The 14,020-nt window shown below is 37.6% G+C and overlaps 5 protein-coding genes across 5 annotated transcripts; 2 read left to right on the forward strand and 3 right to left on the reverse strand.

Annotated features, from left to right (window-relative positions):
* Positions 1 to 1,441: 1,441 nt before the first annotated feature.
* On the reverse strand, positions 1,442 to 3,303 carry I206_102430 (uncharacterized protein; the record flags this gene model as incomplete). The annotated part of the gene is made up of 4 exons (XM_019154539.1): positions 1,442 to 2,112; positions 2,192 to 2,357; positions 2,443 to 2,717; positions 2,829 to 3,303. 4 exons carry the CDS (start codon positions 3,301 to 3,303, stop codon positions 1,442 to 1,444), a joined length of 1,587 nt encoding a protein of 528 aa, XP_019011942.1.
* A 549-nt stretch (positions 3,304 to 3,852) lies between these two features.
* Positions 3,853 to 6,683, reverse strand: I206_102431 (uncharacterized protein; the record flags this gene model as incomplete). The annotated part of the gene is made up of 5 exons (XM_019154540.1): positions 3,853 to 4,771; positions 4,826 to 4,953; positions 5,008 to 5,242; positions 5,304 to 5,411; positions 5,536 to 6,683. The coding sequence occupies 5 exons, from the start codon at positions 6,681 to 6,683 to the stop codon at positions 3,853 to 3,855; spliced, it is 2,538 nt and encodes an 845-aa protein (XP_019011943.1).
* Positions 6,684 to 7,607: 924 nt separating this feature from the next.
* I206_102432 (uncharacterized protein) lies at positions 7,608 to 8,697 on the reverse strand (the record flags this gene model as incomplete). The annotated part of the gene is made up of 8 exons (XM_019154541.1): positions 7,608 to 7,690; positions 7,748 to 7,805; positions 7,870 to 7,954; positions 8,012 to 8,122; positions 8,184 to 8,223; positions 8,289 to 8,384; positions 8,452 to 8,503; positions 8,587 to 8,697. The coding sequence occupies 8 exons, from the start codon at positions 8,695 to 8,697 to the stop codon at positions 7,608 to 7,610; spliced, it is 636 nt and encodes a 211-aa protein (XP_019011944.1).
* A 622-nt stretch (positions 8,698 to 9,319) lies between these two features.
* Positions 9,320 to 10,476, forward strand: I206_102433 (uncharacterized protein; the record flags this gene model as incomplete). The annotated part of the gene is made up of 2 exons (XM_019154542.1): positions 9,320 to 9,651; positions 9,735 to 10,476. 2 exons carry the CDS (start codon positions 9,320 to 9,322, stop codon positions 10,474 to 10,476), a joined length of 1,074 nt encoding a protein of 357 aa, XP_019011945.1.
* A 1,675-nt stretch (positions 10,477 to 12,151) lies between these two features.
* I206_102434 (uncharacterized protein) lies at positions 12,152 to 13,923 on the forward strand (the record flags this gene model as incomplete). The annotated part of the gene is made up of 7 exons (XM_019154543.1): positions 12,152 to 12,244; positions 12,309 to 12,522; positions 12,603 to 12,634; positions 12,699 to 12,786; positions 12,872 to 13,086; positions 13,185 to 13,533; positions 13,616 to 13,923. 7 exons carry the CDS (start codon positions 12,152 to 12,154, stop codon positions 13,921 to 13,923), a joined length of 1,299 nt encoding a protein of 432 aa, XP_019011946.1.
* Positions 13,924 to 14,020: the final 97 nt, after the last annotated feature.

A 14,020-nucleotide genomic window follows, 5' to 3' on the forward strand; every position in this document is an offset into this window, starting at 1 on the left:
AAGAGGCTCTGCTTCCAGAATGTATGTTCGACTTGAACATTAGTTTAAAGTGAATTAATGATTTTGCGATTTCGTTTAATCTCACGCGACGCGTTCGAGCCATTCTCATTCTTTTCAGGCACTTAGTGTCTTTGAGTCTCCCTCCACTTTGATGGTCCATTCAACTCATCACTATATAATGCTATTTCACCTCTTTTGTGTCTGTCTTAGACGTTAAATTCTTGGCTGTCTCTCACTATCAATACTCACATCACCATCAATATTACCTCATCTATACAGTCACGTCTCAGACGGTCACTGCGTAACAACTAAATGCCTGATAAGTGTTCTCGATACTGTACTTTACTGCATTTAACCGCTCACAATATCACAGCTAAAAGCAGACCGAGGAACCCGTCTCCCATGTATTACAAGGAATTGTCGGGTAAATTCCAGATCAAGAAAAGTGAGTTATGTACCCACTTGATCATGGGAGGAAATGAATGAGAATGTAATTTGATCAAATATCAATGACTTGTCCAGCCAGACGCACAATCGATGAGCCTTCAGGACATAATAAAGAGGTCAAGAAGCATAATAAGATATTTGATGACTTGCTTGATATGATGAGCGGTTCAGATGTGGAATCAGTGAATCAAGGAAAACCAAGCGCATAAGCCAACTACCCATTTCCTCACTTTCATGGACTGAGCTGATAAATGAGGGTCCACAAAATATCAGTACGAAAGGATTAATCGAGTTTCAGGAGCGTCTGAAACGACTTATACAGACAGATAGAAGTGTAGTCGAATCACGTACTGTGAGATTTAGTCAAGCAGTATAATCGTGTATCAATTGATATAAAGTAGGGCCACTGGTTTAGTATTTACGGTAACCATATCGATCTGAATAACGGTTATTAAAACTCGATTCTCACCGGTTTGGATAACGCTATTGACAATTGTAAGTCAATTCAGAAAGAACCCAATGTGGCCCGCTGTTCTGATCCATTAATTATGCTGAAGTAGTTGAGAACAGACCAAGGAATATCGAAATACCATTAAGGAATATACGAATTTTCAAAAGGGAAAATTTAAAGAGGATGAAGAGACGATCAAGGTGTATTTAGCTGTTGATTCTGATACTTTGTTCAAATTTGGCAGCTAAAATTGCTCCTTGTACTCCAGTCCGTCCTTGATACACAAAAATTGGTCCGTCAAAGTCGAAAATTCATGTTATCGTGCGTTGACCAGAGATAATCCAGCTTTTATCGTGAATATTAGATCTCTGGTACGGTTGTCTATAGATACCAAATTATAGAACTGATCGCTCATTACACTGTTTGAATTGTGGTATATTGACACCCATCTGTTGATTATATACGCTGATTAACTCAAGGTCATGTTGCAGATAGATGCATCTCATCAACGTCGACTTTATACGTGTGTTTGATACAAAAGATCTAAAATTCATACAAATCAGGTCGATCATGTCTAACCTGTATCCTGGGCGTAGATGATTTACCTTGACTTTCTACAGGTGCGTGATCATGTTCATGAGTATGTTGATGATCATGTGAATGTGAATGTGAATGTGAATGTGAATGTGAATGTGAATGTGAATGTGAATTTGACTTTCCTTCATCTTTATTAATAACCATTTCTTCTTCACCACCAAATCTAACTCTTGCTCTTGCTTTTTTAGTACTTTTTTGTTTTTCTTCAATTGGTCCAATAGGTTTATCTAAGCCTATTTCTAAAGTAGAATCATTTAATGTTTTTGATTTTTCAATACCTTCTGTTATTGTTGTAGTAGTAGGAGTAGATTTAATTGAAATTCCAGAAAAAGCAGAATTTATATCAGGTTTTTCAGTACTTCTTTCACCTATACCACCTTCTACACCTAAATGTAAAGTTTCAATTGTAAATTTTTTTCTTTTTAATTTAAATCCTAAATTATTTTCACCTGCACCTCCTCCTCCTCCACCATTATTATCTGTTCCAGAATTTTGTGAAACTCCTAATAAAGTTGAATATTTTAATGTAGAAGGTAATAATGTATAACAAGTTGGAAATGAAAGTAATTTGATTAATCCATGTGTTGTTGGAAATTGAGGTGGTAATGTTGGATCATCTAATTGATTTTTTGGTAATTAAAAAAACATTAAGTATGGCTTTTATTCCAACCGATAAAAAAAGAAGAATTAACTTACCTGCAAATCCTTTTAATTCAACACAAGCATCTACAGACCAACTCAATTTTCTTATTAAACTTTCACTTAAAGGTCCAGAAAGTAAATGAGGTGGTATAGTAATTAAAGCAGAAGTTGATTTAGTACGTATTATACTTTTTAAAGAATGTATAAATCGATGAATTTGCTATAACACCAAAAATAAAATTAACATCAGCCTAAATTATTTTTTTGATAAAGTATTTTCGATTTTGTAAAAGGATAAAACCTACTTCAAAAGAAACTTCATCTCCCCAGTCTAATCCTCCTAATTCATGTATAGTAATTCTACCTGCTCTTTTTGGATCTGATTTTTGAACATGATCATAAATTCCTTTTATAGCTATATCGAATCTATTTGGAGAAGTTATATTTATACTTGACGAAGAAGCTTCGGATGTATTTTCAACTTGTTCGAGATTAACATATGTTTGTTGTCCTGTTTTATGTATTGAATCAAGTACATCTTGTGGAATAGTATTCATCAAAGATAAATTAGATCCATTACCTGAAATAGGCAAAGGCAAAAAATAAGTTAAAATTCCAAATAATCACAAAATGAATATAAAAGTAAAACACAAATGTAATTATCTATATAGAAATTCTTCTTCAAACTTACCTCCTACAGTAGTTTTAAATTTACCCATCTTTTCATATCTCCATGCAATTTTTTTAGCTTCATTATTTTCATTAAAATCATTATCTTCTAATTCAGTTTCAGATGCACTTCCAATATTATTTTCTTTTGTTGATGATGATGATGATGATGATGATGATTTAAATTTATCATACCACATACAATTTTTAATTAATTCTTTTCCTATTTCATAATTTTCAGAAACAAATAAACTTGATTGTCCTGAAATTAATCCTTGTGAAATCCAATATCTTTCAATTAATTTTGACCAAGAAGATTGTTTATCAGGTGTTAAAATTAATAAAATTGATCCTAATGGTATTCCACCTCCTAATAAATCATCTAAAGAAGGTAATCCTGTTGGTAATAAATTTAAAGATGATAAAGAAGGTGAAGGATGTGTTCCACCTGGTGGTGGAATTGTATTTGATGGTACTCTTCGAGTAAAAGATGGCATCTTAGTTTTGTCTTGTATGTTAAATCACTCGATGATCAAGACAAGTCAAGTGATTTTGGTGATTTTTTGAGGAATGATGATTGTTGTCAAGGATTCAAAGTATAATGTCATTTAGACCGCCCGTGTATGAACTAATTGCTACGAGTTCGCTGAAATTTCAAAAAGTGGAGGTAACTCAATTACAATAACATCAAATTAATTACCCATACACATAGAACAAATATGAGCCGCCATATATCGCTCGCGTACTCGCAAAGATTCAATGACCTTGACATGATGCAAAGAGTAGAAGAGCGTGAACAAGAAGAAGAAGCATGAACCAATATGTTGGTCAACTCAATATTGACTAAGTTTGCAAATTGAAGAATATATCTATACTCTTTTTACCCATTCTTTCATATTCGTATATATGAAATATGAAATATGAAACCGTGACGAATGGTCAAACAAAACACAATAAATATACACAAAAATAGCTATATTTCCTTTCCCACAATAAAATACAGTATGAATGAATCCCTTTTCAAATTGTCCTACTAACAAAAAGTATTACCTACTTGAATCATCTTTTCTTCTCCAATCTTCCCAATCACCATCAAATTCAACTTCATTTTCAGTATTTGAAGAACTACCTCCTTCTGTAGATATTTCATTTAAAAATTGATCAACTTCTTCCATTCCATCCATTTCTCCATTTTTAGAATTTTGATTTTGATTTTGATTTTGAAGATTGTTTGATATTATTGGATATTCATCTGTTTCATAAGGTGGTGGAGGAGGTGGTTTATCTCTTTTTGATCTAACTCTTAAAGGTAATTGAGAAGCTTCAGATGCTGTACGTGGTCTTCTTCTTGTATTATCAGGTTGAAATAATGCAGGAACAAAATATAATAATCCTGTCTTTCTTCTACCTCCTCCTCCTCTTCTTCTTCCACCGTGAAGATTTGCGTCATTATTACCATGTAACAAAGTAGCAGGAGCAGCAAGTATCAGATTTCCTGCACGTTTGAATACATTTGCTATATCATTTGGAAGGTTAAGTTGATTTAAATCAAAAGTTGTTGAAGGGGACATAGGATTACTAGATGAAGATGTTGGCGTACTGCTTCCTGATCTATGACCATTTCCAGATGAAGTAGTAGGAAGTATTGAGAGTAATTGATATTGTTGACCATTTGCTGATTTCCTCTTTATCCATATCAACCTTATCACACCCAATATTAGAACAACTAATCCGACCCACATCAACTTTTTACCCCATGCGCCCAAGAAAGTAATGAATCCAGCATCGTCAGCATGCCATGATGATCCGTAGAAATGAGAGAAGAATGAATGTGGAACAGTAGCGATGGGTGCGTTTTTACCGTATAATGATTTCGGTAATATACGAACTTCCGCTCGAGGGTGAATTTCAGTCAAAGGATGAGCGGAGGAGTATAAAGCGTATTGAGCGGATAAGAACATGGGTCTATGAAAGTCAATTAGCTTGCTACTCAATACAAGTATTCCAGGAAGTACATACCCAGTCGAGAACATCACCGTGGGGTAATTCGTGAAGTATCGATGATTGAAGGTAGACAATCCGTGAACGGTGTCATCCATGAATGCCGAGCCTTTCGAAGAGAAGATCAAATCGTTTGACACTCCAACCTGCAACACAAGTCTATAAGCTTGATCATTAACGGTCGATTGTTAGAAGCTTACAGGTTTAGTGATAGGTAGAATGACCTCCCAATCGCCCTGTAAAAGAGGATCTAGCCGCCTTCTACAACCGATGTCCAGATCCATGTAAATTCCACCGAAGTGATGTAGTATGAAATATCTTATGGAGTCTGCTCGTTGAATTGGATACTCATAAGAGTCGAACATGTGTAGATGGGCTGGGTAATGTTTTGCGACGAATTCACGTGATAAGTCGTCTGTCCAGAGCATGTATTCGCTATTGTTCATCTATCAGCACAAAGAACAGATCATAGATCATTGCCGGATTAAATACTCACTAATCAGGCATACCCTCTCTACATTCTTTCCATGCTTTTTGCCACTTTTCGGGTAGCACATCAGATTTCCAAGTCTGGTGAATTATTCGAGGAATAGTTTCTCCGGGTCTAATCAGATGATACAAGTCATCGTCAGCATCTGGCTTTACCGATAAAATAAGATCACAGATCATGCTTAATGCAACTCCCAAAGGAATCGGAGTTGCCAAGCTTTGATACGATTTCAACTCACCTGTTTGTCACATTGAATAATCTATTCCACGATTTGGTATTTTCAACTTTTCCATTCCAATCTTTTTGCATCCAATATCCACCTGAACCTTTACCATCTATACCCCATAAATCATTCTCGGTTTGTTCAGCATTTTCATCTAATTGGTCATTTTCACTTTCAGCTGTCGTTTCAACCGAATCAACATAAGTTGGAGGTTCATCAGATTCTTCAACTTGATCTAATTCTTCCATTTCCTCTTCCAATTCTTTCCAAGAATCAGGTAATGTATCTGTTCCCAAAACTCCAGATGTTTCTAAAATTCCTCCCGTGGCTAAATCATCCGTTACATCTCTCCATTCTTTCCTTCTACGATTCTTATTGTTTTCATCTAAACTTGAACTTTCATTAAATATTGAAGGATCTTTTAAAGACTTTATAGTATCTGAAGGTCTCCATGAAACTTCTGATTCTGTTAAATAAGCCCAATTTGGTATTCCAAGATAATAAGATACACTTGATAAAACAATTACAGTACCTATTAAAAATAAACTTAATATAACTAATAAAGATATTATAATTTTACGCGTTTTACTTGAAGATTTTTTAGAAGGTGTTGTTGGATTTGATCTTTCATTTCGGTTCGAAGACGACGATATACGAGAATAAGACATTGTCCTGGATCTTCTAGGAGATGATGGAACTGGTTGGATTTGAACACTAGCGTAAGGATTACTTCCTTTTGATGTAGTTGATATAGACAATGAAACTCTTCTACGTGGATTTTGAGGTGAATAAAATGATGATGATGCTGAAGAAGAAGAAGAAGAGGTTGTGGGAGGTGATTCTGATGATGTAAGGGAATTTGATATAGGTAAATTATGAATTTGTTCTAAACCATTGAAATATCTTGAAGTTGGTGAAGAAGGTCCTACTAATGATATTGATGTTGTACGCGATCTATAAATTGAATCTTCCTTTTCTTTTCCTTTTGAACTTGATGCTGATACAGTTGGTAATGAACTAGTGATAAATGGTGCTTCAGATATTGAAGATCGTTTGGTAGGTTTTGAAGCTATCTTTTTACTATTTTGTATTGAACCTGTTAGATGAGAATATACAGATGACGTTGATGATAATGTATTATCGAAATGGGTATAACTATCCATCTAGATGAAAGGAGTATGTATCTGACCAAAATCTAAATATAATCTATTCAAGGTCTTATGTAAAGTGTAAATTCAATTCAAAGTGATAAGATGGTATGTATGGTGGTGAAGGTAAGATTTAGGCCGAATACCGAAGATGTGAATCGTAAAGTTGAACAAAGGCGAGCGGCAGAGACCTAATTAAGTCTGGAGAGGCAAATCTGAACACGTAAAAAGCTTAACGGCGTGCATAGCTTTAGTAATAAGAGGGAAGTACGATTTTAAGGAAGCTATTCTGTAAACAATAATTGTCCTGCGATCTTACCCTTCAAAATAACAAGTGAATAATTAAAAAAAAGGGAACGAATAATATTGTTTAGTTAAGGGGAAAAAGTAAAGGAACCCGTTTCAGGTTCAATCTTGAATTTCAATTCAATTTAAACAGAGGGAAGTTACTTCACGATTGAGCCATGTGCATCTGACTTTCTTGAGACATCCCCTGTTACTCAGTGCAGAATACAGCTCTGCATTGACTTTCCAGAATACTTGCATCGGAGCGTTGTTAACTTCTGTCTGGCTCTCTTCATGCACGTGTTGTGATCGCATCGCCCTTCATGTTGAGGGTATTATCCTACCCTGCTTTTACTGAATCTGATTGATCGACACTTATTTTGAACAACTACCAGATCGCGTAATTTTCCCATAATGAAAATAATGAAAACCCATCTATCAACATACCCCGCTAAAACGCCACACCTTTTATCAATAACGTCAGAAAGAATGTTCGGTGCCCGTTACATCAACAGCAAAGCATTTCGGTCATTGACCAAACCATCTATGCAACCTTTGTAGGTTTGCATGCAATGCTATATCTGCTGGGATCACCCATCATATGCTTCTATACAACAATCAACTCCTTGGCGAGCGCTCCTGCCTCATGTATATCTAGGCGAACTGTTTAGACAATTCCCATCCTTGTGCGATACTAGCTACGAGCGCATCAATAGCAAACCCTCTCTTGGAGTAATCTAGATTATTCTCCATAAATCAGGCCCATCAACGAAGAGAAGGTTAGGAGAACATACCTTTGAGCGTGGAGTGCAGATCTTTCAACTCAACGACTCGCTTAATGATGTGTTCTCCCTGAAAGTATCGTCGTCAGCTCCACTTCAGAAGCTCGAAATATCCAATTGAACTACAGACTTACAGGTTCGAGCTTTTGTTCTGGCTCAGGATCATTTTCCCCCAATTTGACATCGACGGAAACCAAATGCATATTTGCTCCGGACATACTATCCATTGAGTGAGCCAAGAATCAAGGAGATCTAATACATTCAAGCTGAACTCACCCTGGATCTTTGACCAGTATATCTGATACTTCCTTTACACTAGCATTACCTTCTCCAGCTTTACCAGATCCATATCCTGTCTCTTCGTGCAACTCTCGCAAGGCTGTCGTCCTGAAAGGGCGAAGAATGAGCTATTCATTTAAGCCACACGTATGCGATTAGAAAAGCTCACGCAGCGTCTTCTCCTTCATCGATGAGACCAGCGGGTAGTTCTAAGATCATCAATAATTGGTGTCAGATTTAAACGAATAATGGGTTGAATCGATAGAAAACGTACCAATAACAGTCGCTCCGGCAGGTGGGCGGTATTGCTCGATGATTATGGTAGAAACTGGTTTCGAAGGATGATGAAGTAAAGCGAGAATATGTACCGCTATATACGAACGTAGTTTAGTAAATGAGTCCCTCGGTTAGTGTTAATTGTTGATTTATACACTCACAATCAACTCCAGCTTTTGGTCGTTTAGACCTATTTGCAACTTCCCAATTTCGCTGTACAACGTGATTCAATTTAGCTGATGAAACACTAATGACATTGAATCAACTGGTAAGGAAAAAAAAGGTGATCTACACACTTCTTTTCCTTCTTGATCTTTCCATTTAATATTCTCCAATTTCAACCATTTCGCATCTGTTTTATATTCTTCAACATTAAGGATTTTCGGTTCTTGAGATTTGTTTGACATATTGCGAATCTGATAAAGTGAACAATTCGAATTGTATATTTGCAATCGAGGGCAGATAATAGGTTTGCGCGGCAATCTTATAAGGCTGTTATATTTACGCGATGGTAAATTTATACTTGATCGCATCGAGCTTGACATGAAAGGAGTGAAGGAGAACGATGATCATGAAATTGGATTGACATTTATGACGCAATGACATAGGAGTGGGCGAAGAAAGTGGAGGTGAACTTTCTCCCATCAAATAACAATCCACAAAAACATTGGACTTTTGTTTTCTGGTCGTCCATTTGCTTACATACCGCAGTACCATGATATTGTCTAGAAATGCTCATAAATCAATAGAGCTTACTCTCCCTGTGATCTAGTCTTCTCGACCATGCGGACGGTACTGATATTGCCAGCTTGAGACATGAGTGTCGTTGTGGCCGTGAAATCAGGGAACGACGAGATAGAGGTCAAAGCGTTGTTGATTCTGTGTTTCTCAGTTGTAAGATATATCGGTCAGCTGCGCTGTAGTACAAATGATTGCGAGTCGACAGTCTCACAAGTCGCAATTCATCTCACACCCTTGACACATTCTCCCTGCACGAATATAAGCAAAACCGCTTAAATGATGAAGAACATGAATTCACCCAAGGACACAAATCGCTCCACGCAATCTTACACGTCAGTGACCACTCACAGTGGTAGAAGAGGGGAGTCGCTGCCCACAGATTCATTCTTCAAGCTACCAGTCGACGTCAGGAGTCATACTTCGTCACAAGCTTTTGGTCAAACTTGGTGCGATCACTGTAGATTGGCTAAGAAGGAAGAGTTGTTCACATGGGGCATTATAGCCTATCAGACCGACAGAGAAGACCCTATGGCAACGATCGATGGTTGCTCTGTATTAGAGAACCTTGCTTTGGGTGAAGTGCAGGAGAAATCAATAAAGGAGGGGATTGAATGGTATTGGTGAATTAAACAATTCAATCAATCCCTCGAATCTGCCCCCGGCAGAGTGTTCAGTATTCCTGACGTTTTCACTTCGTCCTTAGGCATCCGGATTGTTGCGATGGATATCCGTGTCAAGGTCCAATCAAGTATTGCGAAAAGATGAAGAGATGGAGTTTCACACAGAAATGCGTAAAACACTTCCCTATCAAAGCACCATCTGAATGTCACCCATATATGCGCGGAATCAATCCTCATCGTTCTGAAGATTCTGAAGAAGGCACCTCTCAGAATGAACTTCGTGGAAGGGTCGACCTGTGCCCGGTCGTGACCGCAATCAGCCATTCTACATCTCACTCTGACAGACATCAGAACCAACAGTCTGTCGGTACAACGCCTGTAGCTTGGACATGGCTGGAACCTGACGCATACTGTAGAGATACTATGAATCATGTCAAGGACGATGAACAGCAAATCAATCTCGATGATGTATCAATGGAACACGGAGAAATCAATGTTGACCGCTTTTCCGATATGGATGATGTATTTGAAGACATAAGGGATGAAGAAATGGAAGAACTACGAAAGGAGAGGGATCAAGCTAGGATCAGACAAGCTCAAATGGAGGAACGGTATCATTCAGAAAAAATGGAGAGAAAGAAGATAGAGATCAAATACGCCAAATTGCAGAGAAGATTGTATGATGATCATCAGAACTATCGTCGATATCTCGATGAACTTGTGAAGAAAGACGATACCATGGACCAGAAGTTTCGAAAGCAATTGTGCGAATTAGAGTTGACAATGCAGATGATGGAAAATATTGCTCGGAGGACAACGATATAGAGTATTTGTAATGCTATCACAAGGTCAATCTTGATGTGAATCGACAATATCCCCTAGGCAGTCAGCCCTCTGCACGTGAAGCTTAGGAAGCGCTTCATCTTCCAGCATGCTCTGAAACAGTAAATACTCAGGATAAAAAAACACAAGACCTACATATTTTCGGGAGCAAGGATAAGGCCGGAAAAACGCCCATTTCTGATGTACATTAGAGACATCGCTTCACTTTGCTGAGAACATCCCACGCGAAGCTGGTGTACAACGACAAACCTTTCTCTTCCAGCAACCGCTAAGCGCCATACCATTATACCTAAACTGACCCTTTTGAGTAGTGTGATCGGGTAGAGCACAGGGACGCATGTCGAGCGCTATTTGTTATCACAATCTGAGTTCACGAATTCGTCGAACAACTTTCTGTAAACTTCGTCTTGGTTTGTTATTTGCTCTTGGTTTGTTATTCGCTCTGAAATATCCACCGAAACTGACTGATGATCGATTTCCATTTCATGATCAGTCAGGTGTCGGTCATGTTGAATGTAGTCTTGGTTATTATCGAAGCCTTGATCATTCTCGCGAAATGACGACTGACTATTAGGACGAGAAACATTATATGAGTTCGTATCACTTATGTCTTCACCACGGTACGGATTTTGTTGTCGTAACATTTGGCGAACTTCAGGCTACCAATCGTCTGCTTCAGAAGAAGGATGTAATGGCCTTTTTGTCGGTCTTCCCATCTGTTTTAGATCGAATACACATTCGGATCCGCGTCCTAGACGTGTGCACCGAGCGCAAGGCCTAACAGTGATACTCGGAAATTTTAACAAAGTACCTCTGAGTACAAGATATACAGGTGATCCGACACTTTGAACGGCACTCACAATTTAGTGTCACATTTTTTTCTGTTCCTTCGGCAAGAAAGGCAAACTCGAGAGACTTTAGGTTGTGACTTGTACACCTTTTTACGCGGCGAGCGACCGATACTCTGATCGGTAATTTTTGTAGTTTCTGTGCTGGTCTCAACGGAAGATTGACCATTTCTTGAGTAAGAATCGTCCGAAGTAAGAACTCGAGATGACATATTTGTAATTGTTGTGAGGTGAGAGTTCTGCAGAAAAGGGAATCTGTATCGATTGTATCTGAATTCAGGTTGAAAGAGGCGAATAATCGATTATCAGTTAGGGCAATTTCTTTTAGAAGTCGAGGTATACACGTTAAATAGAGATTGGTGTGATAATTGTTCATCCCCAGGATACACTGTGTCCGAGCAATTATATATGCGTTTTAAATGTCCGATACAAAGGATGTGTTAAGCTTTTCGACTCAAACTTCCATCACGGTGACGAGCTATAGGCGAAAAGGATGGTTGTGAACCCGAGTCTAGGGAGTGTATCATGCTACTCAGAATAGCACTTTACAGAGCGTAAATTGCTGAATGCGAGCCGACCTATCGCAAAGCATCAAGTAGTACGACTTCAAGTACATGCATCAATTGGCACCGATATCGTCTGGACTGCCACCGGTTCGAGGACCTTACCTTACAGTGTGCCACGCGTACAAGCTGACCGTCGGCTAACAACCTCAAGTCGCGACGACCGTTAATAACATATTCGAGGTATGAAATGAATTTTCTATCTGCCATTAAGTGTTCACAAAAATCTAAAAAAGGTATACCAAAATGCCGCAAGATGCTGGACTTATAGGATCATACATATCTCTGGGCGTACAAGCATTGATACCTATAATCTTAGGATCTTTTAAATCGCTTAAAGTAAGTGAATTTATCATTCACTGAATTTTCTTCTCCTGAGAGCTAATCCGTTGATTATAATTAGACTCCAGATGCTACTATCAAAAAGCGTAAGCTGGCAAGAAAATCCCAACTTCTTGATGATGAAGATGAAGAAGAGGAAGAAGCTATAGAAGAGACATTAACATGGGCAGATTCGTTATTGTTCCCTGTTTTCGGATCTATAGCTCTCTTAGGCTTATTCTTCCTGATCAAGTATGTTGGCAAAGAATGGATCAATACGGTTTTGGGAGTCTACTGTAAGTCTAGCTTCATTTCAACTTTGAGAATGGAAGCAAAAGAGAACGTTTGAGCTTGAGCTCATCATATGATTTCTTAGTTACCGGTGCTGGCATGTTTGCTGTTCATTCTGTAAGTTCGACTCACTCTTTAGCATACTACTAGGCAAATGCTGAATGCTTATGTACTCCTGCAGACTTTCTCCTCGATATCTAATTGGACATTACGTGCAATGGGTAAGAAGCCAACAACATATCATATTAGGATATCAGCGGGAATCCGACGTAAGCAATTGTTCCCCCTCGGACTTGTTTTACCTACACTTGATATCTCCTTTAATCACTAATACGTTACTTTTGTCCTGTTTAGAGGTCTTCCACCATCCCACGACACTCTCATCGCTAATTCTGATCCCAATATCGATTATTCTTCCATTACTTTATATTCCGTTAGGTCGACCATACATCTTGTCTAATATCCTAGCTTTAAGTTTATCAACAGCAACATTAGCATTATTAAAGCTTGATTCATTTTTAACGGCGTTCGTATTATTAGGCGTATTGCTCGTATATGATATATTCTGGGTAAGCAATTTCCTTCTCATTCAACCTGTCACTGATAATCAACAATATCATATCAAATTTCAATTTCGATTCTAGAGCTGATTTTTGAAATATAATAGGTATTTGCAACACCAGTTATGGTAACAGTAGCTAAATCAATTGATGCTCCAATTAAAATATTATCACCAAAATCATCAATTTTAAATGGAACACCTAATGATTTTACAATGTTAGGTCTAGGAGATATTGTTATACCTGGATTAGTAATTGCATTATGTTTAAGATTTGATTTATCAAGATATTCAAAATTTAATCCAGATCAAGAAATAACAAATAAAAGTAAATTTTCGAAACCTTATTTCATAACTGCTATTATAAGTTATATTATTGGATTAACAATTACTATTATTGTTATGCATACTTTTAAAGCTGCTCAACCTGCTCTTCTTTATCTTTCTCCAGCATGTAGTGAGTTAACTTTTTTTTTTCTTCTTTCTTTTAACTAATTTATCCTATACCATTATCAAGCTGACCATTTATGATTGAATAGCTTTAGGACCTTTACTTATTGCTTCAATTCGAGGAGAATTAAGAGATCTATGGCAATGGTCTGATTCTCCGAATGAAGAGGATGTCAAGAAATTAATTGATGAAACTATTGAAGCTCCCTCCGAGGCAGCTATGAAAGCTAGAGCGGAAGCAAAAGCAACTGATGTTGAAATAGAAACTGAAAATCAAGATGACCCTCAAGTCAATGGCACTACTTTGATTGAAGAAGACGATAATTGGATGACAAGTGGAGTAGTCTCACCCGATGAAGGGAAAGCTAGAAAAAGAAAAGGTGGTAAAAGGAAGTAATCATGGAAATCAGATAGTCGTCTAATAGCATAGAGATATACATCCGCTTGCATTCCTTTTTTCCGCAACAAAAAGATAACAGGGCAATATATGCATG

Source organism: Kwoniella pini, chromosome 3 (assembly GCF_000512605.2).
Source record: "Kwoniella pini CBS 10737 chromosome 3, complete sequence".
Taxonomy (NCBI): domain Eukaryota; kingdom Fungi; phylum Basidiomycota; class Tremellomycetes; order Tremellales; family Cryptococcaceae; genus Kwoniella; species Kwoniella pini.